Consider the following 25,041-nt stretch of genomic DNA (forward strand, 5'->3'; position numbering starts at 1 on the left):
CTTTGTGTTTGCAGCAACAGATGTGATAATTAGTGGAGACGATCTTATTAATAGACTGGATCTTTATTGCAGCTGGACTTTAAGTTTGAATGCTTCATTTAAAATGCACTTGCAGAGCACGGAATTGAGGTATTCATAATTGATACTGAAGAACCAAATGCAGCGAGATCAAAGCGTGCCCGTGCACATGAAACATCCGATACCAAGCATCCCAGTGCGCTGAATCATGAATGACATGCCAGCTTCATGCTGTTAGAAGTGCTTTCATCTGTAACTTTAAACACTCACTCATAAGATAAGTAGAAGTACTGAAAAATGAAATATGCCAAGTGATGGCATTGAGCAACACCTCTCACTTAAACTTTTGTCAAAGAAGTGAAGCTTGTTTATAGATAGCAATCAGTATCACAGTATGATATAGTATGTGTGCACAAGTAGCTCAATGGTAAGAGAATCCAGATGCAATGAGGAAGGATGAAGGTTCAAGCCCTAAAACAAGCCAGTCAGCCCCAGCCGTGAAGGGGTACCTGGTGTAAAAACTAGGGGAGTTCTTATGCCAGCCACCGAAACCACAGTTTCACGCATTGCTTGCTTTACGGTCCTGCTTTTGCTGGCTCTTCTTTTCTGCTAAACCCCAAACCCTGCTTCTGCAGACCTGGACGCTCCAAGAGACTTCGAGGCGGTCGATTCGACGGAGAGCACCGTCTCTCTGCGCTGGAAGAGGCCACTGGCCAAGATCGAAGTCTACCTTCTGACCTACACGTCCGCGGACGGCAGGAGGGAAGAGGTGGAGGTCCCTGCCGACGTCACCAACTACATCCTGAGAGGGCTGGATCCTGGTGTGCAGTACTCAATCACCCTGATTGCACAGAGAGGCAGACAGAGGAGCCAGCCAGCCGCCACTACTGTTTCAACGGGTAAGTGCTCAGCTGTGGGGTAGGGGGGCCCACATCCATACATGCGATTCTTCCTCCAGCAAAGATAGTCACACGCCATATCCTGATGCCAACACACGTCCTGGTCTTCCCCTTTCCATTTTCTATCAGCTTTTGCTACGTCCATTATTGCGACTCTCTTGCCTCTAGTGTTCCAAACTGGTGGTGTCTTGATTTGAAATTCCATTGCGAGAAGATCATAAAGATCTCAACACTGCATAAAGATCTCAACACGGTTGCCTCCAGCCTCTCTGGTTGAGGGATAAAACCGAATAGCAAAAGCAGAGCATGGAACTGTTGGAAAGATAGTGAGAAAAGCCCTCAGATCTACGTGTCTGCAGAAATACTGTGGAGCAGTCATGTGGGGCCTCCACTGTAAATCGCCGGTTTGGGTTTCCAAGCTGTTTAAGATCTGAGTTCATGGTACAGTATGTTGACTTTGTTTATGATACAAGACCCATTTCTTAGGAACGTGTTAATCATGGACCTAAACCAACATGACAACTTTGTCATTGGACTGAGCATGGCACTGATAGATTGGTTAACAGCCCCCTAGTTTATGTTGGTTCAGGGCACTGTCTATATCAAAAGTAATCACACATTAGCCCATGTTTTTTTTTTCCCTTTACAACCTTATCATTTTTTTTTTTTTTTTTTGGTTTGGATAAATTATAATGCTTATAGCACAGAACGTGGGCTACATCTTTCGTTCTCAAGATGAGAAATACAAGTGTAAATTCAAGTGTAAATTCAAGTGTAAATTCCACCTACACTACAGATGGTACAGATGACATAATGCTGTTAGGAAAACAGAAAAAAAGCAAGTTTACTTTTGCAAGCAATATGTAGCCCTATACAGTCGGTATGGGGTGCTGAGTTCATGAGAAAACAAGTCAATCTTCTACAAAATCAAGTTTAGAATAACAAATTGCTCCCAGATGCTGTCTTGCAGTGAGTTGAGATAAGCAACATAATGTATCTGAACCGGTTTTTTTAAGATCTTCTTGATTCGACTGGGGGTTTTTACTATATTTTCTAATTATTTTTTAAAGTACAATTTATCTTACAGGCAAAATAATAACTTGAGTTTAAAGCGGTGATACAATTTAAAATCGTAACGCAAAATTCCTTCAACAATGCTGCATTCATTTCCAAAAAATAATAATGTCTATAAAAAAAAACCAGTGGTGGGAGCACATGTTGATTCAATAACAAGACATAGCCTTGTAGCCTAAATGATGTAGTGTTACAAAGTCTGGAATGTTTGGTGCTGTGTCCCAGGGTGAATATACCTCGTATTGTACAAGTAACTGGATTTATGACCCTTATGAACAGGCACTCCTGAGAAGCAGATACATACACGACCCTGACATCACACAGCCACATGTTCCCATTTACTATTTGCTGCACAGCATGGGGAAATGTTAATGAAACGCATTGCATAATTCAGCAGTGTACACGTTCCACATTGTTCTGCATGCAATATTGACACTGCCGGTAAAACAAGAATGTGTCTTGAGATACATCATTGATCAGAATGTTTGCTCTCCGTTGGGCTATAAAGAAACTAAATCTGTTTAACAATCAATTATTAACGATTGCGGTTCCGTTAATGAAATTACATCCCGACAGCCCGATCGTGGCCCCAATGACATGTCGGGATGTCATTTTTTATTTTTATTTTATTTTGTGTCACGTAAGCCTCGCTCCTGAACAGAGCTTTATTTATTTTTTATAAAAAACAAAAGAAACAAAAGTGGTAGAAAAACACAGTTCCAAGTTTATTCTTATTTGTAGGTGTGCCAAGTTTACAGCATGGAATGGTAGACCTCAATGGTCTAGCCAAGCAAAACAGGCGCTGTGATCCTTCCTTATTACTCACTTCGTCCAGTGGGGAGAGAAACAAATTCAATACAGTGTTTGAAAGGGGCCTGACAGTAATCTCCGGATAGCACGCTGCGAATAAAGTTAATATGACAGGAGGGAAATACAAACATGACTTCGGATAAAAAACCTTTATTGGTTTCAATTATAAGCTTGCTCCGCTGCCAACTCTACAGAAGAGAGCTAGTCTGTCTTATGCACAAAGCTCATTCATTTGATAATTGAGGATTGAGTTACAGTGGATACAGTTCCTCCAGTCTCCTAGTCCGAATCGACGAGGCTCAAGTGTTTCATTTTTGAAGGGCAATAGAGGTCTAAAGTCAAGTGGTTGGAGATTTTGTCAAGTGGATGACAGTTTTTCGTTCACTAAAGTCCAACAGTCCAAAGTAAAATTGCACAGGTCCTTTCGTAAGTACAGGTTGAATATTACATTCAGGAAAACGCACCGCAATCCAATAACATGCAAGGAAATGCAATCCCATGCTAATAGGATGCTTTAAAAAGCCTGCTCGGGCTCCCGAGTGGCGCATCCAGTAAAGGCGCTCCTCGCAGGATGTGCCCTATAGCCTGGAGATCGCTGGTTCGAATCCAGGCTATGTCACAGCTGACCGTGACCGAGAGTTCCTAGGGGGCGGCGCACAATTGGCTGAGCGCTGCCCGGGTAGGGAGGGCTTAGGTCGGCAGGGGAATCCACGGCTCACCGCGCATCAGCGACCCCTGTGGCCGATAGGGCGCCTGTGGCTCTGCAGCGGAGCCGCCAGATCTGTGTTGTCCTCCGGCACTATAGGTCTGGTAGCATTGCTGTGGATCTGCAGTGCGAAAAATGACGGCTTGGAGGAGCACGTTTCGGAGGACGCGTGTTTCAGCCTCCGTTTCCTGAGTCGGCGGGGGGGTTGCGAGCGGTGAGCCGGGGATACAGATAATAATTGGGCATGCTAAATTGGGGTGAAAACCGGGGTAAAAATAATTGGCGACGACTAAATTTAAAAAATAAATAAATAAATAAATAAATAAATAAATAAATAAAAAGCCTGCTAAAAATGTATTATTGCTGATCATTACATTAACATTATACTTTTTTTTTATGCTCTGTTTTGGCTAATTTTCAGCCGGTTGCATAATTGTGCAATAGCTTTTCTTTGTGTTTTAATGTTTGGGGTGAAATATTTACTACCATAGGTGTGCTGTTACTGAATCAGGATAGGTGTGACGTTGAGAGAACGAGCTTCTCTCTACAGTATTTCCCTCGATGTAGCGCTAACCCCCTGGGGTCTGAACTAACAAGGCTCTCCTTCACTTTAATCTGTTTCTCGTAGCGTCGTTCTCATTCTCCTTAGCGGACTATGTACCAGAAGTCACGACTTCCAATCAGAACCAGGACAAGTTTAGAATAATGTCCTTGCAAGTCACTGGTCCCAAGATCGCGGGGATGGGCGAGGAGGTGGAGGAGGAGGAGGAGGAGGAGATGATGCAGGCCTTGGAGGTCTCCAGTGTAACGTCAGATGGATTTCAGCTCTTGTGGAATGTGGAGACAGACAGAGTGTATGACAGTTACATTGTAGAATATAGAGACACGTTGGGATTGTGGGATAAGATGGAGGTCTGGCTACCTGGAGACTCGACAGGTACTAGACTCAGAGGTTTGAGAGCAGCCACCGCATATCAGATCAAGCTTTATGGAATAACTGGGGGCCAAACATCCAGAGCTCTCGAGGCTGTAGCCAAAACAGGTATTTACACTTTAGGCTTAGAATGGGGCGATAGGAATTCTGTAAATTCTATAATAGTCAACTTAATTTTTACAAATCAAATGACAAACAGAATCATGGATACTGCTGTATAAGTCTCTTTATTCAATTGTTTTTAAAAAAAAGAGGGGGGGTAGAAGGGGGGAGGGAAAAGAAAATATGACCCAATCTATGGAATGCATTCCAATAAAAGACGTGCATGCCGAAAGCTGTGGAGTACAAGGTGCTCCCTGTGGTTCCCGGAGCAGAAGCATGTCCTTGTATCATGTGACCCCCGGTACGCATGCCCAGGGAGACTCCCCCACCCCACTCCTCATCTCCTCATCTCCACCAGCATGCCTCGAGGCATGGCCTGTGAAAGAGCAAGACCATGTTGCCTATTCATAGCTAACAATAATAATGGTGCAACCCCAGACCAGGTCTGTTTCAGGCTACAGGGGCCCAATGACCTCACGGTAAAAGGTTGAACCCCACAGTATATCTGGTCAGACGTGGTACCGCAAAAACAATTACGGGACCTTTTTACTACTGAAAAACTATCAATGCCACCGCTCTAGTTGTCAGTGTAAGAGTCCCCATTTCAGCTTTTAATACGCAACTGTTAGCTCTGAAGGCTAGAGCCGTCATTGACCATCATCCATCACATTGCCATTTATAGCATTTACTTCATAATGGTGGCCCGTTGATGGCATGTGAGCTGCCAGGCTGCCATGTGAATGCTGAGTGCAGGGGTTGCATGGCTTCTTCACATTTTGAAGCTTGCTGTATACTTCTGTTGCACAGACTATACAGCGCCTTCAAACATTAATGGCTTGATCAAAGTCATTAATACGTACGCTGTTCAGAGCATTTCGAATAGTGGCATGCTTGCATTAATCATCCCAGAGGGGTATATGTATATATGTATTTATTGATTGATTTATTCCACATGTTGACCAGCTTGCATTATGGTTGACGCGCTACGTGATGTCATAAATAGATGTGTGTTTTATAATGACGTGGTGTACACAGATGTTAAAGCTGTGTTTATAAAGCGGTTTCCAGCGACTGTTTCAAACAGAAAGCAGTCTTGAGTTGGGGATTTAGACTTTTCTTTTTCCCAGTGTCCTAATTTGAATGTATATGTGTATGTATCTTTCCGCAGGTTAACCACTTCCTTCCCTCGCAGCTTTAACACATTAACACTTTCATTGTACTTCTGTTTAGCTTTCATACCTACTGCAGCATCTGTGGATGTAGCTGCCTCTGACATTGTCGCTGTGACTCCAACATTAGCCCCTCACAGACAGACCCACCCAAGAGTCATTCCATCCGTTTCTTTTAAACCAGAAACTCAGATGTCCACTCTAACGGGGCGGTCTAGTGCCGAGACTGGCGGTGTGAGCTTGGAGCTTCTCGAAGCCCTCAGTGTCTCGGAGGTGGGCCAGACTAGCTTCCAGCTGTCCTGGACGGCACCAGCTGGGTCCTTTGATAGCTTCCTTGTAGAGTTGAAGGACTTAGCTGTGTTCAATGAAATAGCTTCAGTATCCGTGCCAGGAGACGTCCGGCACACTGCCATTGCTGACCTGTCACCTGGCACTCTTTATGAGATCACCTTGCATGGAACTGACCAGGAAAACAGGTCACATATCCTCAAGGCAATTGCCAATACAGGTATTTTATCACTGGTCTCTGTTGTCATCCTCCAGCCATCACCATTTCTTAATTTGCTATTTGTCCTCCTTGCATATATTTTATCGGTATCATTTAATCTCCCTTCCCCCACACTCCGCAGCTATGTTTTAATATACTGCAGTACAATATTAATACAGGAAATAAGGCTGGATGAGAATGCATGATCACACCTTGTAATCGCGTTTGCTTGCAAGATGGGGAATATCACTAAGGTGTGCTGTGATTATTCTGGTGCGCGCCATTTAAAAGGTTTTAAATTAAATTAATAAAAAAAAAACGAACAAGCATACTGCCCCGTTCTGCAGGGAATGCATGCCAAAGTAAAGTCAATGCACGACAATTATGCTCCTCTGCATTGTACATTATGCACGTTTTGTAAGCATCACAACCTTGACTGTGGACAGTCTGATCATCAGTCTGATTATCAGTTACTGGTATTGCTTAGAACACAGTGAGGGGTTCTACAGCAATGGGAAATGGTGCATGCACACGCGGACACTAGGGAAGCATGATGTTTCCTCATGAGTTAGCATCATTATTATGGTTAAGAGCGTGGAATTGCGTCTATGGGAATGACTGCTGTGCTTGTGTGCAGGTGCATTCTGATGCTTTTCAACAGCTGGGAGTGGAATGTCTGTCTTCATTTGCACTTTATGGTGTGTTTTTTTTTGCAGGGTTTGCACTGTATATATTTTCTTCCAGTTTTGTACATTGTGTGCTTGTGTTATTGAGTATGTTGGCCTGTCATTCAGCCCGTCGTACATGTCTTTTAATCCTGTGCTTTTTATTCCAGTCACTTAATTACTTATTCTCGTCATTCTCATCTCATCAATGTGGATTTCGTTGGTGTATTGTATTGTATTGTATTGATTGTTAATCTTTACAAATGTTCTGTTTTTTTAAAGCAATTATGAGAAAGATTAAGTATGCTATAATGCGGTTTGCAAACCTAACAAATGTTCATTTAAGTGCAATGGGAGGTCAAGGGCTCCTTCCTTCCTACACACACACACCAATCTCACTAGCTCTTACAGTTTTGTTACATTGTGCAGCAAACTTTGCTTTGGAAAATACATTGTTAAACCATATCTAATTACAGTATTTTATAAGAATAATCTGTTAAAGAAATGCAGTAGCTTAAATCTCAACAGATTTTATTGCTTTGCTGTTTTAATTCACTGTTTGTTTGTTTTTTGAATACCAACCCATGTCTTAAAATACTACTACCTCAAAGCAGAACTCAAAATGAAACTAGCAAACTTAAAGGCAGACGTTTTCACGCAATAGTATGGCCTTGAATTTGCATGCCAGCTGGAATACCAGTTCAATAACATGAATGTACTTTCTTTGTTATTATCCAGAGGAGGAGCCTGAGCTGGGCACCTTAGAAGTCTCAGACGTCAGCTGGGACGGCTTCAATGTCTCTTGGAAAGTCGCTGACGGAGACTTCGAAAACTTTATTGTTGAAGTTACAGATTCTGATAGGTCGGCCGAGACGCAGAGTCACACAGTGGCTGGTGATCTCCGGAGGCTGGACATCAATGGGCTGAAGCCCAGTACCTCTTACCAGGTCACCGTCTCTGGGGTGATCCAAGGCTCACACACAAAACCTCTTTTTACAGAAGTCAGCACAGGTATTTCCTTATCGGTCTGATGCTTCCTCCTCCTCGCTCGATCGCTCTCTCCCTCTCTCCAGCCCTCCATCCCTCCCCTCTACTTCTGTCCTTCTCTTCTTTTTTCAGAAGTAAAAAAACTGTTTTGTCAAGCGGCAGCGTCCACCTGAATCTCCTCCATTTTGCACGGTCATACGAAGGAGAATGCACGGAACGCGGAATGATCTCTTTCTTTTTTATTTTTGAGGATAAGCGTCCTGTATTTCTGCCATCCAGCCACTGTGCGACCCATCGTTTGTTTCCAAAGCGCACCGTGACAAGCAGGCAACCATTGACATCAGTTTGCATCTCCTCACGTTCCATTTATGAGTGCATGAAGTCTCTCAATCTCACTGTGTGCATTTTGGTGAGTCTGTGTTGTTCAGCAGTGATTGCAAAACCATTCGTTCATTCATTTCATTTCATGTGTACGATCAAGGTCCCGAAACCTTAACATCAGAGGTAGCCCATGTGCTTGTGTGACATGTCTTGACTAAAGGTCCCATGTGGCCACTGTTTGACCATCTCACCATGATCTCTACATCTGTATACATAGCACTGGACTTGTGAATGTGTTTTCCTGTGTATTACCGATACAGATATCAGCACTGGCATCTGAATCCATAATGAGAAGGATATCATTATGGTCTTTACACTCTGCTCTTCTGCTAGTATTGCCTTTGTACTTTTTTTTATTTTTTATTGCTGTGGCACTATTCAGTTTACCAGGTGGTGGAAACACTTTAACTGCTGAGGAACATTAACCAAATAGCAGCACTAAGCAACACGCACTATTATAACAACCACTGAATATGCCTTCCTTCTAGCTGGAGACTAGTCCAGACAACCTTGGTTTTAATGAACAGCAAGGTGTGGCTGCGTTGTTCGAGATGGGGATTGGAGAATAGGAAGATATCAAAGACTGCTATTGTATTATTAGGAGAGGGATCTTTTAAAGTTCACACATTAGTAGCGTACCAAAGGCTAACACTTGTGTTTATCTGTGTCCCTAGTTAATCCTAGTGGAATAAATGGAGCACACAGTCTAGGCAGCACTGAAGGAAGTAATAGGAGCTCATACTTGTGATTCATAAATGACGTACTTCATGAATCCCTGTCCAGACTGGTTAATATATGAGTCTTATTGCAACATTGAGTAAATGTATTTATTTATTGATTGTAGAACCGGGATGCTTACTTGTTCCATAGATTTCAAAGCGTAAAAGGGGCAGGGAAATAACAAATAAAATATTCTTGAAGATGTTGTCCACCTGGTATTTGAGCGCCACAGTGTTCTCATTTTCCTTGGCAGCCTCTTTCCTTATGCTTCTTGGAATGCTGCTGAAGCCCTGACACTGCACAGCTGCTCCAGCGCTTGCACACTTTCTCCTCTTTATTTATCATCCGTCAGGAAGCTGTTTACATCTCTCGACGTGCCACTGTGACTTCCTGGCCGCGTTTTCCCATAATCCATCCTCTTAAGCTGCCTGCTTTGACACTAGTTTTTTATGTAATTCCTCACTCTGTCAGAACTATATATCAGAGACACTAATAACTACCAAAAGATAACTTATGCTTAGAAAATAGAAAATAGTCCTTCCGTTCTTGCTAGCTATTTCCTTTCTTGGTTATTTCATTATTAATGGTCTGAATGTATTTTTTACATTGTGTCTCTAGTTGATTTGTAATTACACTGTAATGACATATTTACAACGCAACAGCATGTTAATTATAACATGTTTTCAGTTGCTAGTGTCCTTTTGAATGACACTGTCGTTACACATGAAGTTGTCAATTTACAAATGCAATTAACTTTTTTTACAGTCTAGTTAGAGACATGTCATGTGAAGTACTACCTTTTTTTTTTAGAGAGCAGCTAAAATATGTAATTAAATTATGGAAAGGTATGTCTGTTATAAGTTCATTTTATTTTTTGGCCGAATCAGTAGAACGTTTTTCATTTGATCGTCCTGTTTTTAAAAAATGAAAAAGCAAATTGCGAGCCAAGGTTTACGACTTGTAAAGTGAATACCAGGACTGGACATTTAAATTTTGTCGTTTGAACAAAAAATGTAAACTATTTCCAAATATTTCATTGAATTTATTTCCCAGGAGAGCTTGGTCCAGAATATAACCCTTTGCAACCTAGCACAGCTTTTGTAATGTACACTAGTTTAAAAAAGAAATATCAAAGTGTACACTTGTCACAGCAGAGCACAAGAACGTACAATCTTTTGCCAACCCAGGAAAACTAGAGCAGTGTATTTTAAAAATGAAACATTATCTAAATAACAACAGCTGAGTGCAATTAAACACACAGCTTTGACAGCAGATTAGGGCTTTGGAGAACATCTGATTTAGAGATGAATATAAAAACATGTTTTTAATGGGGTTTTTTATGCATATTAAATAAATAAAAATGAAACTGTTTCTTTCTTTAGTGCCAGAGCCTGAAGTTGGTAATCTGTTTGTATCAAACATTACCTCAGACAGCTTCAGTCTCTCCTGGACAGCCACTGGAGGCTCTTTCGATGGCTTTGCACTTGAGATTATAGATTCAAACAGGCTGCTGGAGCCAATGGAATACAGCATAGCCAGAGATGTGTTGGCAACCCATATCTCAGGGCTGAGTCCCCGCACTGATTACATAGCCTACCTGTACGGGCTCACGCATGGTGTTCGAACACAGGCTCTCAGTGCTATTGCTTCCACAGGTACTGCCCTTACTGTCCTAGCGGAGGCAGGGGAGGGGGAGGGGTGGGGGGGGGGGGTATTTGGAACACATATATGCATTGGATGAATACCTGTATTTAAATCCTGGGGGGGGGGGGTCCGACACCATTTCTGGAAACTGTATTGAATAGCGCCATAGAACATGGAAATACAATATATATATATATATATATATATATATATATATATATATATATATGAAAAAAATTGAAGTTTCTTTGGGATGTACACAAAAGCAAGGTAGAAATAGTTAGAATGTTGATGTGGTAAACTTACTTTCTATTCTCCCTGTGTATAGAGTATTTTATTTATTATTTAATTCACTCCCTTATTATTTTCTTTTATTTTTTGTTGTGCCTCTGCTTACAACAGATCTTAATCTATAAGATCAACTATCGTGCAATCTATTTATAAAGAACAAAGTTCATGTCAGTATAGTCACACACAGGCAGGCGTCATTGCGTTAAATGCATTTTTGTTTCATCCACGAATACAGAATTAGTAAACTGTGCTGATTCTACACGACACATCAGTGCAATAATTGTGTTTTTGTCCTTTTATAAGCGCCACGGGTTTGCAACACGAAGCCAGCTCCGATCGTCTTGAGTGTGGGAGGGTTGGGAAACAGGAAAGATTTTGCTTGCCGATCGGTTCGTCTTTTTATTAAAAACAAAATGACTCTTCTCTCCTCTGTAGTGCCAGAACCTGACCTGAGCAAGCTAGTTGTTTTCAACGTTACCTCAAACAGCCTGTCTCTGTCTTGGAACGCCCGCGACCAGGCTTTTGATCACTTTGTAGTCGAGGTTATAGAGGCGGAGCCGGGCTCGCGCAAAATAGAGCACACGGTCTCTGGAGACCAGCGGAGCGTCGTGATCCCCCGGCTCAAAGGAGCCACTCGGTATGAGCTCACATTGTATGGCAGCTCCGGCAGTCAGCACACCCCTCCTTTAACTACTGTAGCTACTACAGGTATTGTATTCCCTATTGATCTAGGTTCTTATCTATACATGGTGTGACACTGGGAGGTTGTTGTTTCACTACTGTCACGACATTGAGAACATTTCAGTGCATCGTATCTATATATACATGCCATGCTGTGCATTGAACACAATTATTATCTTTTGTTAAATAGTAGTTTCTGAGTACATTTTTCATTTGTGATTCATAATAAGTTAGTACACCGTGTGTAGGGTGACTTATTACAGCACACATCATTTTGCATATTTTGCCACCAGCTCTGCCCAAACTGCCCTAGATGACACCTCTTATAACACTGAGACCCCCCCACGCACCACCTATTAACTCACAGCATTCCTCCCTATTGGAAACAGTAACAAGGCTAATACAAGCTATATCATGCTAGCAACTGAAGTAACCTTTCCACCTGCATGTACTGTGTATCTCTTTCATATAGACGCAGAACCACAGCTGGGTAACATAACTGTATCAGATATAACCCACGACAGCTTGGCCCTCACATGGACCGCAGCGGCAGGCTCCTTTGAGAGCTTTGTAATAGAAGTCAGTGATTCTGAGCAGCTCTACGACCCCTTGGAGCTCAGAGTGGGCGGGGCCTCACGCAATGACACTATCATGGGCCTGGCGGACGGCACCGCTTATAACATAAACGTGCACGGCTTGTCTCAAGGGCGCCGCACTCAGCCTCTGTCTGCCTTCGCCGTCACAGGTACTATGTAACTTAACCAGCTGATCTCCCGTTTCCCGAATGAGTTTCGATGCCCTTTTATTAACGGAGTGCAAGGGCTGAGCAGAGCACCGCCCTGTCGTGCGTGTGTGTGTGTGTGTGTATGAGAAGGAGAATCAGAAAGCTCCGCAGGAAGATAAGTCCTCCCCTGTGTGGCTTCATTTAGGGTACAAGGATGAATGAAATGCTGAAGGGAGTTAGTCACTACTGCCAGGCTCGTTCTTGGTCTCTACACCCCAATATTTAAAGAGGTGCCTGTCTAAAGCATGGCCTGCGTTTACTATCCCAGCAGACTGCTCCGGTTTTGGCTTCCATTTGCACTGCAGATTTGCCTTCGTTGTTTCGTACAGTCTTTCTGTTAAAGCTGTCCCCCTTTTAGTGCGCACCCCGGGTCCTTGTTTCAGTTTGTGTGTCTTTGCTGTGCTGCCTCCCTGTCACTCCTGCGCTTGCATGCACTAGAGTTCCGCTTTCAGACAGTCAGGGTTGTGTGGCTGAGCTCCACAAGCAGCCAAGCATGGTGTGAGTCACTAAGCACAATATGTACAGGATGGAGATGCTCTTTTAAAAATAAATATCTTGCTTCAGCACCTCCAAATTGACAATGGAATTATTAAAAAAACAAAACCAATTCAAATTGGATTTTTTTTGTTTTCAGCCTGTGCAGGTTTTTAATTTTTTTAATTTTTTTTTTATTTAAGTAAAATATAAATAAGGTTTATTTTGATTACTGCGGACGTTTTTAAGCGGTTTAATTCTCCATCTGCAAGGCTGTGTTTGTTATCTTGTTTTCGGACCAGGATTAATAGCTGCTTTGTGTTACCGCTCACACAGGATCTGCCTTCTAGCTTTGACGAACTTGCAGAGCCAAGAGACTTCCTAATGAAAAGTGACAGGCCTGCTGGACCAGTTAGCTCTGTTTTTCATTTGAACCAATTGGGTTTGCTGTAATGTAGGTTCGCATTACAGATGAAAAAACAAACAAGCAATTAAAAAAAAAACTGTCGCTCTGCCCAGGAGTCCTGCATCAGCAAAAACGTGACTCAAACCTCGCGTCTTGGGGGTCTGGCAGACAGTGTAACAAAAGGCTTTGTTGAAACCAGTGTTTAGTATTTTTAGTGTTTATTAGTATTTCGAACTAATTCACCTTTGGCACGGAACACGCTGATAATAAATCACAGTGAGCGAGCGAGCGAGTGAGTGGTGCTCTGTCCTATAAATGGAAAGAAACAGAATAATAAAGCCTCGTTGATTAAATGGATCCACACATAGAATAACAGGAAAGAGTGACTGGATTTCCAAAACTTTCCTCGGACTGGCATATTTGAGGGCAGGACTATGCAGTTCTGCATATTGACCGTGTTCCTCCTGGAATAGTTGGCTTTCTTCATTCCTGGAACCTTCTGGTATTGATTTAATTCCACACCATTCCGTGTCCTTTACGTCCGGAATGCAATAGGATTCCTCAGTGCCTAGCTGTTGTTTTTTGTCTGTTTTGTGTATTACGAAGGCAGCAGGGAGACCCTTTAAAAAATAACAATACACCTGATCATGTAACAGTATAAGTTAAAATGTAGTAGACCCATTCTTGCGTCCAAGTAAATCACATTGCATTTTATTCGGAGTGATTTGGAACTGTCGTCGTTTTGCAGTTTCCAACGCGTGCCCCATGCTTTTACAGTGCTGTGCTTTACCGTGGTTATCTAGAGTTACCTGCAGTGCTTTATCTGTGATTCACCGTGCTTGCCTGTGCTTTAACGCAATTTCACTGTGCTTTACTATGCTATGCACCACTGTAAAACTGAATAAAGACAGTTTTATGAGCCCTGTATCCCATGCAAACAGTGTCTGAAAAGCCCCCTTTGTTGATGCTCTGGCACATCTTCTCTTCATTACACCGTGGCCACCGGCTCCAGCTTCACCTTGGCTGCAGAGGGGCTTCGGTTGCTAAACCACTGCTCGCTGCGACCACACTCCTCCGCTCTCAGCACATTCCTCTGATCTCCCCAAGCTCCGCTCCTCATCTGGGGCCAATTAAACTGCTCTGCTTGTTTCAACACTAGCTGCCTGGGTAGCTCTCATTGTTGGCTCGTTCTCTTCTCTTCAGCTCATCTCGTTTTAACGCTTTGCTTTTGCTCGCTGATTGTCCGAAGTGGTGACAGGCTAGGGGCTCGGATAGCTAAGCACAATATAAATAGCCCTGTCTGATTTATTCTTGTCTGTTGAACTGAGTAGCAGGTGTTTAGCTGGTGATGGAAAGAGCACAGCCCTTCTCCAAGAACTAATTACCCATCTAGAATACAGGAGCGACGCTGGGACTAGGACTGGACTGTTTATAGCCTGTGGTTGAGACATGTCTTAATTTACCGCATGGTCTTTGTTACATGGAACATGATACTTACACTGCAGTGGAAACATTAATCAATTCATCAGTGTGAGCCTCTGGAAAGCTAGCAATGATTTTCAATGTACTGTGCCTGTAGCCTTTTGATTTTTTTTGGGAGGGGGGAATACATATATATAGTTGTATAATTATTTTATAATGTTAGAAACCCAGGAAGGATGAATCTTTCCAAGTCTCAGTGTCCACTGTATTTAACATTTGTTACTTATAGAATATATTATTAATTCAGTTAAATATGTGTGTGTGTGTGCGTGTGTGTGTGCATGTATGTGTGTGCGTGCGTTTGTGTATCAGAGCTAAATCAGATGGTCGTTCAGTGTAAAGTCATAGAATGTGTTTTGCAATCCCTGCACACAACCTGTATTCACCTGCACCTGTTTCTTCCCCTTTCCATCCTGACCATGCCCTTTCTTTAGAGGCGTTACCCAAAGTGGAAAACCTAGTCATTTCAGACATTAACCCGTACGGCTTCAGGGTGACCTGGAAGACGGGTGACGACGGCCAGTCTCACCAGTTAGACCAGTTTCTCATAGTGGTTGTAGATTCGGGCAGGTTGCTGGACCCCCAGGACTTCACCGTGCTCGGAGAGCAGCGTTCCCTGGACATCAGAGGCCTTATCACGGGCATAGGCTATGAGGTTAAACTCTATGGCATAACCAAGGAGGGACAACGCACAAAACCCTTAAGTGCAGTGGCTGTGACAGGTACTTTCATACACCCCCCCTCTCCCCCTTCGCTCGGCTTGTCTCTCAATCTCTCACTTCAACAGCTGCAGGATTGTGCTCTTTTTACAGATCCCGCTTGCACGACCTAGTTGTTTTTGATTCCTTTGCAGATCTTCAAGTTGTGTTACTCTCTTGCCAGATATGGACCAACAGAGTCTCTTCGTTGACATATCTTTACTGTGCTTTCCCTTAGACACATGCAGCCAGCCCAATAATGTATGCTGTATGTGACTAATGACAGACTACATAAAGGCTTACTGTATGTTGTTATTATACAGCAGCTCTATTTCAGGGTGTAGTCTTCAATGGAAGTTACAGCACCACTATAAGTGGTTGTATATATATAAAAAAATATATATACAAAAGCACACACAAAGCTGGAAACACAGTAATAATAATAACACTATGTTTCAAGCATGTTTGTCCATTCACTTCAGCTGCTGATCTCTGTTGTAATTGTTTTGAAGTCTCGTAGCACCCTGTTCAGGTTTATGCTGTATGATATTGTTCCGTTATTTGCTGTAACCCCCTGATCCGTACGGGTGGAATGGGCTGTAAACCCTGGGAATGGTCTCCCTTCTTGTCTAGAAGCCGAGCCAGAAGTGGACAACCTTCTCGTCTCGGACGTGACCTCCGAGAGCTTCCGTCTGTCCTGGATGGCAGACGAAGACCTCTTCGATAGTTTTGTTATTAAAGTTAGGGATTCCAAAAAACTGTCCGACCCGCTGGAGCTGACGGTCCCTGGGCAGGAGCACACCATAGAGGTTCCGGGTCTCTTAGGGGGTACAGAGTACGAAATCGAGCTGTACGGGGTCGCCAGGGGACAGCGCTGGCAGCCCATTAATGCCATGGCTAGAACAGGTATTTCGCTAAACAACACCTTTTTTTTTTTTTTTAGCAAACTGGTGACTTAACAAAGCAGTACGTTTCATCTAAAAACTCTCTTGCTCCCTCCCCTCCCTCTTTCTCTGGATCTGCGAAGCAATCTGACCCCTTGAACTTTCTTCTTTTAGCATGGTTTGATAACGTCTTGACCGGAAAGGTATTGAGCATCATCATCATCATCATCTTCATCATCATCATCATCATCAACAACAATAAATTACACTGGGTTTATTTTTGTTTTCTTCTTCTCTACTCCTTTACTTTCAGATCTCTCCAAACGTCTTTTGAATGAATGGCTTTCTCCTTCAGTGGAACCGTTTCATCTTCATGTTTGGCATGCGCAACCTTCTTCAGACTAGCGCCAATGTGGGATCATTCAGGGGTCTTCCCTGTGTGACACAAATGCCCACCTACCATGAAACAGCAAAGCATGTATCAGATTTAATTGCATACTGCCCTCTCTTCCTTGGGTGTATGTGTGTAGAATTGCTATAGTGTGCTCACAGTATTGAGCAGCCAGCTCTAGCAGCGCATCCTGAAGTCATTAATTGCCTTGCGTTCTCTATTCCAGGGTGTAAAGCTCTAGAGATGAACTTGAAGTATGTTCTATCCTTGCAGCATGCTTCCTTTTTCAGCACCTCTGGCTGTGGTCCTCCCATGCTTTTAAAAAAAGGTTTTAAGAAAGATTATAACAAGCACAGCTTGTTTACATTTTTCTTGCACCCAAGAAGGTCCTTGTTTGTTAATTTTTTTTTTTTTGCACTGTAATTGATGAAGTGTTGGAATGTCTATAAATCAAATGAACACTAGCCTGTAGTTCATTCTTTCTTTCCTTCTTATATGGATTTCTCTGCATACCCTTGTCCGGGATACTTATTCGGTACAGGTTCTTCGTTGAAGGTTCTAGTTCCAAATGATTCCAGAACGACACTGATTTGTATGGTTTAGAAAAGGTGGTTCCCTGGACTGCTGTCCCCAGCGAGCACACTTTGATTTTCTTTCCCTGTTAATATTTTGCCAGGTCTCGGAGCCCCAAGCGGTGTGCGGTTCTCTGACGTTACCGAGAGCACCGTCACGGTTCACTGGATCCTCCCCCCGGCTCGCGTCGACAGCTATCGCATCTCCTACGTACCTGCGGACGGAGGTGGGCACGGCATCTTTCATCCGCAACTTTAGAGGGAAAAAAAGGAACTCATGAAATCCAAAATCTTAGTCCTGTTGACTGTAATTCAAATTCTGTTTTATTTTGTATTTCTAATGAATTCCAGAAGTCCAAAATACAGGTAGCTGTCATGACATATCAACAGTGCTCTCTAGTGGCTACAACTATGCAGCATTTTTTTTTAAAATTATATATATATATTTTTAAATAAAAGGTTAACTTATGCAAAACCAGACAATAAAGAACAAGCATGCCCTTATACATTTTTTTTTTTTACAAAACATTCTGCAGTGATGGAAATTGGACTTTCCTTACATTGCTGTTTGATCAGATAATAAAGACGCTGGAGGCAAAACCTGGCATGGCTCAATAGTGCAATGGAAACACAATATGAAAAGCAGATAGTGTGCAGGCCCCAGCCTGTGAGTCTCGCACCCCTTCTCAAGTGCTTGCTGCCTCTGCCTCCCCTCAGGGACCCCGCTGACAGTGACTGTGGACGGAGCCAAGGCCAAGACCACCCTGGTGAACCTGACTCCAGGACAGACCTATGAGATCAGCGTCACGTCGGTGAAAGGGTTCGAGGAGAGCGACCCATCCTCTGGCACTGTGACCACAGGTAAAGGGGCAGAGGTTTTAAAAATCCCAACTGTGGAAAAGCTTATAAAGCTGTATACAGCAGTAACACAGACTGAGCCAGGCTTCAGAATCCACAGCTCGCTTTAAAAAAAATGGACAATATAATAAGTGCCGGCTCCCCTTTAATTAAGGTGCTATTGCGTTTGATTCTAATAGGATCTCTGTTTTACGTAGCATTTTGAGACGCCTTGTGGACAAACACTGTAAGGCACTGTGCTAGACACTGGCTTTGTCATTTTGAATTCTGACCTGCTTATAAATGCTGAACGGCTCTCCATCCTTTTACTTTTCAAAGTTAATTCCACGCTCGGTTCGTGCTGAAGCAGCCTTCGGTGTACCCTGTCCCTCTTAGCCAGTGCAATGCAGTGCGGATATCGCTTGCTGGGCAGCTCTTCAGAAGCCTTTGAGCTAGGAACATTGTAAAGTATTGCACTCTCTTAATAAACATGCTCCCTGACAGGCCTCGATAAACCCACTGGTCTGGTGGCGGTCAACGTCACTGATTCCGAGGCCCTGTTGCTGTGGCAACCAGCGATTGCTACAGTTGATGGCTACGTCGTTACATACAGCGCAGACAATGGTAAGACTAGACCGCTGTCATGTCATACCATACCATACGATTTCAGCACTCTTGCAGTGCATGTATTAGTTCAGTAGCCCGTCTGAGTGTGTCCTTGCTGTCTCCTCAGTGCCCCCTATGATGGAGCGTGTTTCAGGGAACACAGTTGAGTTTGGTATGAGTGCTCTGCGTCCCGCCACGCGCTATACTGTGAGGGTCTACGCAGTGAGCGGCTCTCTGCAGAGTGCAGTCTCCACCACGGAGTTCACCACCGGTGAGTAGAGTGGCAGCTGGGAGGACTAATAGAACTGGACAACACACATGGCCAGCAATGACATAGTAATACCATGATAATTACCAAAACGGCACAACAACAATCGTGGACTTGTATATACTTATATAGGAGGCTGTGTGATCCAGGAGGCTGTGTGGTCCAGTGGTTAAAGAAAAGGGCTTGTAACCAGGAGATCCCCGGTTCAAATCCCACCTCAGCCACTGACTCATTGTGTGACCCTGAGCAAGTCACTTAACCTCCTTGTGCTCCGTCTTTCGGGTGAGACGTAGTTGTAAGTGACACTGCAGCTGATGCATAGTTCACACACCCTAGTCTCTGTAAGTCGTCTTGGATAAAGGCGTCTGCTAAATAAACAAATAATAATATAGCACCTTTATATAGCGGCTGTCACAGCCAAGGCCGTCCAAACATGTTTTTGTACCTCAAATGTATATTATAATGCAATTTTTGTAGTGTTAGTTTTATAAGTAATTGCATTTGTATAAGCAACGCTTCTCTATAAAGATATCGGAATCCAGGCTAAGACTGTATATATGACACTGTCGATTCCGAACAGTGTTAACTGTGTGCAGCGCTCCCTAGCCTCGGATCTGTCTGTAGTCTTGGCCACGCTGTGTGAAGGGCAGTCAGGCTGGTCGCTCTCCCCAGTAACGCTCTGCCCGCTGTCTCGCAGCCGTCGATGCCCCCAGAGACCTGAGTGCCAGTAACGTGCAGACAGAGAGCGCCGTGCTGACGTGGAAGGCACCGCGAGCCAGCATCACCGGGTACATCCTCATCTTCACGTCTGCTGACGGGAAAGTCAAGGTATGAGCTCCTGCAGACCGGGAGCACAGATCATGCAGGGGAAATAAACACCAACTTAATACCGGTCTGTGTTTATTTCTGTCACTGTAACTGGTGCTTTTCTCCTTTTAGAAAAATGTGTAGCAGTGATTTATTTTGTGGAGTAAAAGCCTTTGAAAATCAGCCCCATTTTATTTGATATAAAAACGCACTTATGCTGTCTTTGCTTAGAAGAATAACATATAAAGCCATCCCTTTCTTAAATGCACATACGGGTCTTCTTATAGTACATACTACATTTGGACTGTATGTATGTCATGTAATACACACTGTCTGCCCATTTCCATCTGGGAGAGTGGAACCTGAAAAAGAAGTCCTGCATGTTGGTATCTTCCATGGTGTGCAGCTGGACTCTGTCACTGAGTTGTGATCCCTTGTCCCTGTGTAGGAAGTGGTCTTGGGACCCAGCACCACCTCCTATAACCTGGCTCAGCTCAGCGCCTCCACCCAGTACACTGTGAGACTGCAGGCCCTCGCAGGCCCCGAGAGAAGCAAGATCGTCAGGATGCAGTTCACCACCAGTAAGTACATACAGCTTGATGTCGAAACGCTCAAAGAAACCGAATACATTCACGGCAGACGTTTCCACCAGCAGTCTTTCCCAATGTCTTCGTTTGAAGAACTGTGACTTTGGATGTAGGATGTACACAAAATAGGTCTACAGTTCTGTGCTTTATAAATTTGGCAGCGCATAAAATTAATATTGCTTTCCAACAAACAACCCAGCTCCTTGTATCACCCTGATTCTAACCGCTCCCCCCCTGCCAGCTGGCCTCCTGTACAGACACCCTCGAGATTGCTCCCAGGCCCTGCTGAATGGAGAGACCAGCTCGGGGCTTTACACCATCTACCTGAAGGGGGAGGAGAGCCAGCCTGTGCAGGTGTACTGCGACATGGCCACAGACGGAGGAGGCTGGATTGTGAGTGGAGGAATAACCCTTTGCAACATGTCAACATGGGAAAAGGGTGCCGATGCTATTGTGAAATTGGGGGAGGGGTGCACTTGATAGCGGGGGTTACAATGATCTTTACCTCCCCTCTAGGTGATTGTCAGGCGTCAGAACGGCAAGCTGCAGTTCTACAGGAACTGGAAGAACTACACAGCAGGGTTTGGCGATATGAACGACGAGTTCTGGCTTGGTAAGCCTGTGTTTGTTTGTTTTCTGGCAGGTTTTCAATAATCCTGATAAGCAGCTCTGCTTTTAAACCTGCTTCGTGTTTCTGCCCCGCAGGTCTGGACAGTCTGCACAAGATCACCTCGTCCGGTCAGTATGAGCTGCGGGTCGATCTCCGAGACAGGGGCGAGAGCGCCTACGCGCAGTACGACAAGTTCACCATCAGCGACCCGCGCAGCCGCTACAAGATCAACGTGGGAGGATACAGCGGCACGGCCGGTACGTCGTCTCAGTGAAAGGGTCACATACCCAGCACCACTGCAACTGGCTATTTCATTACAAGAGGAAAAGTGGTTAGGGACAGGGTTACGGTTAGGGTTAGGGTTATATATTATGCAAAAAAAATTACACATTAAGTACATTGTAACTATGCATAATAACATTGTAATTAAATGTAAGCACACGTGTGTTTACTAAGTAACTGCCATGTAAATACACAGTATTTAGAGACACTTACTGTAAAGTGTCACCTTTGTTTTTTTTAATTACGCTGTATATGCACATGCTGCTGCTGTTGTTCTCAATCACTGTGTCATTTTCACGTAACCGCATGTGTTTTAAGAGATACTTCTCAATGCAATCTCTGAGCACCAGAAAAAAAAAAAAGAAGACAAGTGATTGTCTACTGCAGCCGACTGTAACCCTAAACCTGGCAATCATTCTCTTCACAGGCGATTCTATGAGCTACCACCAGGGGCGCCCCTTCTCCACCTATGACAAGGACAACGACATCGCTGTCACCAACTGCGCCCTGTCCTACAAGGGAGCCTTCTGGTACAAGAACTGCCACCGAGTCAACCTGATGGGCAGATATGGAGACGACAACCACAGTCAGGTGAGCACCACCCAGCCTGAAAAGCACGCTGCTGGGGGATTTCTATAGGATTTGCACCTGCTGCTGTTTATAGGAGTTTCTGAGCATTTGCACTGGAGATATTTATAGACAGACAGACAGACAGATAGATAGATAGATAGATAGATAGATAGATATTGAGCCACACCACCTTCTTACCCTGGCTCGAGGAAGTGTGCAGCTATATTTGTAGATGTAGTTGGAATAGACCAACTTCAGATTGTAAGTTCTTAAAAGATAAACACTGAAAAAGAGCAATGGGTTTAAAATACTATACTATTGCTACTACTAGTACTGCTTATAATAATAATAATAATAATAATAATAATAATAATAATAATGCTATGTTGCAGGGTGTCAACTGGTTCCATTGGAAGGGTCATGAGCATTCGATCGAGTTTGCAGAGATGAAAATCCGACCGTCCAACTTCAGGAACTTCGAGGGAAGGAGGAAGAGGTCATAAAGGAAGCACCACCCTCCCTCCCCCCTCCCCCCTCCCCCCTCCTCCCTCCCCCGTAACCCTGAGCAACCAAAGCCACTGCCAATAGCCCAGCAATCCACCACATCAACCGCCTCCCCCCTCCCCCCTCCCCCCTCCCTCTGTCCCCCAGCTCACAGTGTGTGTACAGAATGTAGCTACACCACACAGGACCAGTGAACTTTACAATACAGCTCCACTGCTCCCACTGTTACCATTCGCACCAAAGACAACGGAGTCCATTTTTAAAGTCTTTGTTAATTAAAAAAAGAGGAAAGACAAGAAAGTCGTTTTGCTGCAGTAATTGTATACTGGCACAGTACTGGTAGTGTGTGTTGCTGTTTTTTTTTTGCTTGGTTTTCTGGGAGGTGTTTGGGAGGGAGGTGTTGTTTGTTCTTGTGTGTGTCGTGTCCAGTTGCAATAGTTTACGTGTTTTAATGTCTCCCCTCCCCTTTCTCTTCTCCCCTTCCTTTCTTCTGGGTGTTTTGTATAAAAAATAACAAGAAAAGGGAACCAATTCAATCAAAGCCACTTACTAAGCTGATATTGTGTCCAAATATTTGCATGTTCATTCTTCAAAAGCACGGCGAAGTCGCCCATTCAAGCCATTAGATCATGTGACACCACGAAACAGTGCTCAGGTCCCAGCTGTGCACTGTGTGTATATTGTCCTAGAAGGTCATATGTGTTCTAAGATTTATTTCTATTACTAAGCCAAGGCAGGACCTATTAATCTCCTTATTATAATTATAAAGCCATTGATTTTTTTATATATATATATATATATATATATATATATATATATATATATATAATTTTTTTTTTTTTTTAGAAAACTGTTTGTTAAGAAAGAAAGCAAGCAAGGAAATAACTGACCCAGTAACTTGCTCGCAACAAGAATATTTTTAATGTGCATTTATGTGTTTTGTTTGTTTGTTTGTTTGTTTTATTATTATTATTTTTGTTTTTAATAAGATCAGAAGACTTTTTTTGTTCCTTTCACAAAAATAAAAAAAGAAATCCCACTGCCCCTCCCCTCCAATATTAAAGGAATGATGTCCAGCTGCTTAAACAGTTACAGTGTGTTAAACAGCACAACAACACAATTTGACTTTCAAGCCACTAGAGAAAATGGAATACCTGTGGAAATTAAAGAGCTTTTTTTATCTCAATGAAAACAGATGTTTCTCTGTAACCCTTATTCAAATAAAACCAACTTTGTTTAAAAAAGAAACTCGTCTGGTTCTCTTGTGTAAATGGAGATGTCCCATGATGCATGCACATTATAATTAGCTGTGGCTCTGGTTACCACATGGTTCCATGTTCGGGATTTTCAACTCGCACCCCAGTGCATTCTGGTAAGTGTAGTCCTGCCTGAGAGGTAAAGTGTACCAGAATGCATTGCAGTGTGAGATGAAAAGCCTGAGCTGTCCCAACCTGCCCTAGTGTACATGGATTCATATGGCAACCCTAGTCCAAGCCCTGTAAAACATGAACTTACAATACAGACACGAGCAGAGAACAGAGCATGAGAACTGGCATGACCGATCACAAGAAACGAGAGCTGATGCATTGGATTGGGAAACAAAATGAATAACCAGTAAAAGCACCACCCGTGTGTATGTGCTCACAGTGCTGCTGCTATCCATAACATACAGATATGCTTAGATCCCATATCCTTCAGTGAATTGCATGGTTTCTTTTTTTTTTTTTTTTTTACCTATCAGGCAATCCTAATTATATCCACTAGATGGCACACTAGAGCAATCTTTTTTCCCCTCCAACTGTCTTAATGCTGTGATTTAATCTGCTTCTGAATTGGTTTAAGAGCATTAAAATGCATTACAATCTACAGAGACTGCAGAAATACACCTCTACACCAGTTGTAAAGGACTTTATACAAGCAGCATCAGATCAATAATAATAATAATAATAATAATAATAATAATAATAATAATAATAATAATACTGTAGAAAAACAACAGTTCACATTTAATGCATGTATAAGTATATGAGTACATGATAGTGTAATAAACTATGAAATGTGTTGTTGAATATTAAAGGAATGAACACACAGAGAGTATTCTTAAAAGGACCCCTGCACTACACTGTGAGCGATGGCCGAGGGTCTTTCTTAGTCGTTCCATTTCCATTCTAATGGAATGACAGTGATTCTAATGGAATGACAATGATTCTAATGGAATGACAATGATTCTAATGGAATGACAGTGATTCTAATGGAATGACAATGATTCCTTTGGAATGCAGGTGGGCTTTACTGATAAAATGAACATTGCAGCCCTCTTACTGAACAAGCTCCTGTCCTTGTAGGGAGGGCTCACGCACGCACGCACACTCACACTTCAATAGGTCAGGGAGCCCCTCCAGCCTCTTCATGTAGGCTGGCTGGTTGCTAGTTTAGTGTACTGTAAGTATCATCTCGTTCACATGGAAGGCCTGGAGAGTTTCAAATGCTTCTTCAGTTTGTCATGTGACCCAATCTAAGAAAAAATGAATAAACATGAAGCTTTTGAATGAATGCGGACTAACGGCACTTGAGCATAGAACACCTTTAAGTGTACCCCCGCCCCCTTTAAGGACAGGGACACTGCGCACTTCACTGAAACCTTGCAAACTTGTCCTTTATTCTTGTTCCTGTGCAGAATTGCATCTTTTGAAGAAACTTGTGCGTACTAG

The 25,041-nt window shown here is 43.2% G+C and overlaps 1 protein-coding gene across 7 annotated transcripts in view; it reads left to right on the forward strand.

Moving 5' to 3' along the window:
* Positions 1-22,351, forward strand: part of LOC117396966 (tenascin-like) — an 89,229-nt gene extending 66,878 nt beyond the window's left edge. For 2 of the 7 annotated variants that reach the window (XM_059005403.1, XM_059005401.1), the window contains exons 10-29: positions 654-917; positions 4,136-4,549; positions 5,774-6,220; positions 7,603-7,875; positions 10,335-10,607; positions 11,323-11,595; positions 12,041-12,313; positions 15,149-15,436; positions 16,046-16,318; positions 17,364-17,486; positions 17,977-18,120; positions 18,601-18,720; positions 18,830-18,973; positions 19,668-19,798; positions 20,226-20,358; positions 20,606-20,757; positions 20,881-20,977; positions 21,070-21,231; positions 21,684-21,847; positions 22,219-22,351. In XM_059005403.1, the coding sequence (XP_058861386.1) occupies positions 654-917; positions 4,136-4,549; positions 5,774-6,220; positions 7,603-7,875; positions 10,335-10,607; positions 11,323-11,595; positions 12,041-12,313; positions 15,149-15,436; positions 16,046-16,318; positions 17,364-17,486; positions 17,977-18,120; positions 18,601-18,720; positions 18,830-18,973; positions 19,668-19,798; positions 20,226-20,358; positions 20,606-20,757; positions 20,881-20,977; positions 21,070-21,231; positions 21,684-21,847; positions 22,219-22,329 (4,259 nt within the window). In that variant the 3' untranslated portion in view covers positions 22,330-22,351. The remainder of the gene's footprint in view (positions 1-653; positions 918-4,135; positions 4,550-5,773; positions 6,221-7,602; positions 7,876-10,334; positions 10,608-11,322; positions 11,596-12,040; positions 12,314-15,148; positions 15,437-16,045; positions 16,319-17,363; positions 17,487-17,976; positions 18,121-18,600; positions 18,721-18,829; positions 18,974-19,667; positions 19,799-20,225; positions 20,359-20,605; positions 20,758-20,880; positions 20,978-21,069; positions 21,232-21,683; positions 21,848-22,218) is intronic. The other 5 variants (XM_059005404.1, XM_059005405.1, XM_059005406.1 and 2 more) reach the window with 5 other exon arrangements.
* The last annotated feature ends 2,690 nt before the right edge of the window (positions 22,352-25,041 follow it).

The sequence above is a fragment of the Acipenser ruthenus genome, chromosome 31 (genome assembly GCF_902713425.1).
Source record: "Acipenser ruthenus chromosome 31, fAciRut3.2 maternal haplotype, whole genome shotgun sequence".
NCBI lineage: Eukaryota > Metazoa > Chordata > Actinopteri > Acipenseriformes > Acipenseridae > Acipenser > Acipenser ruthenus.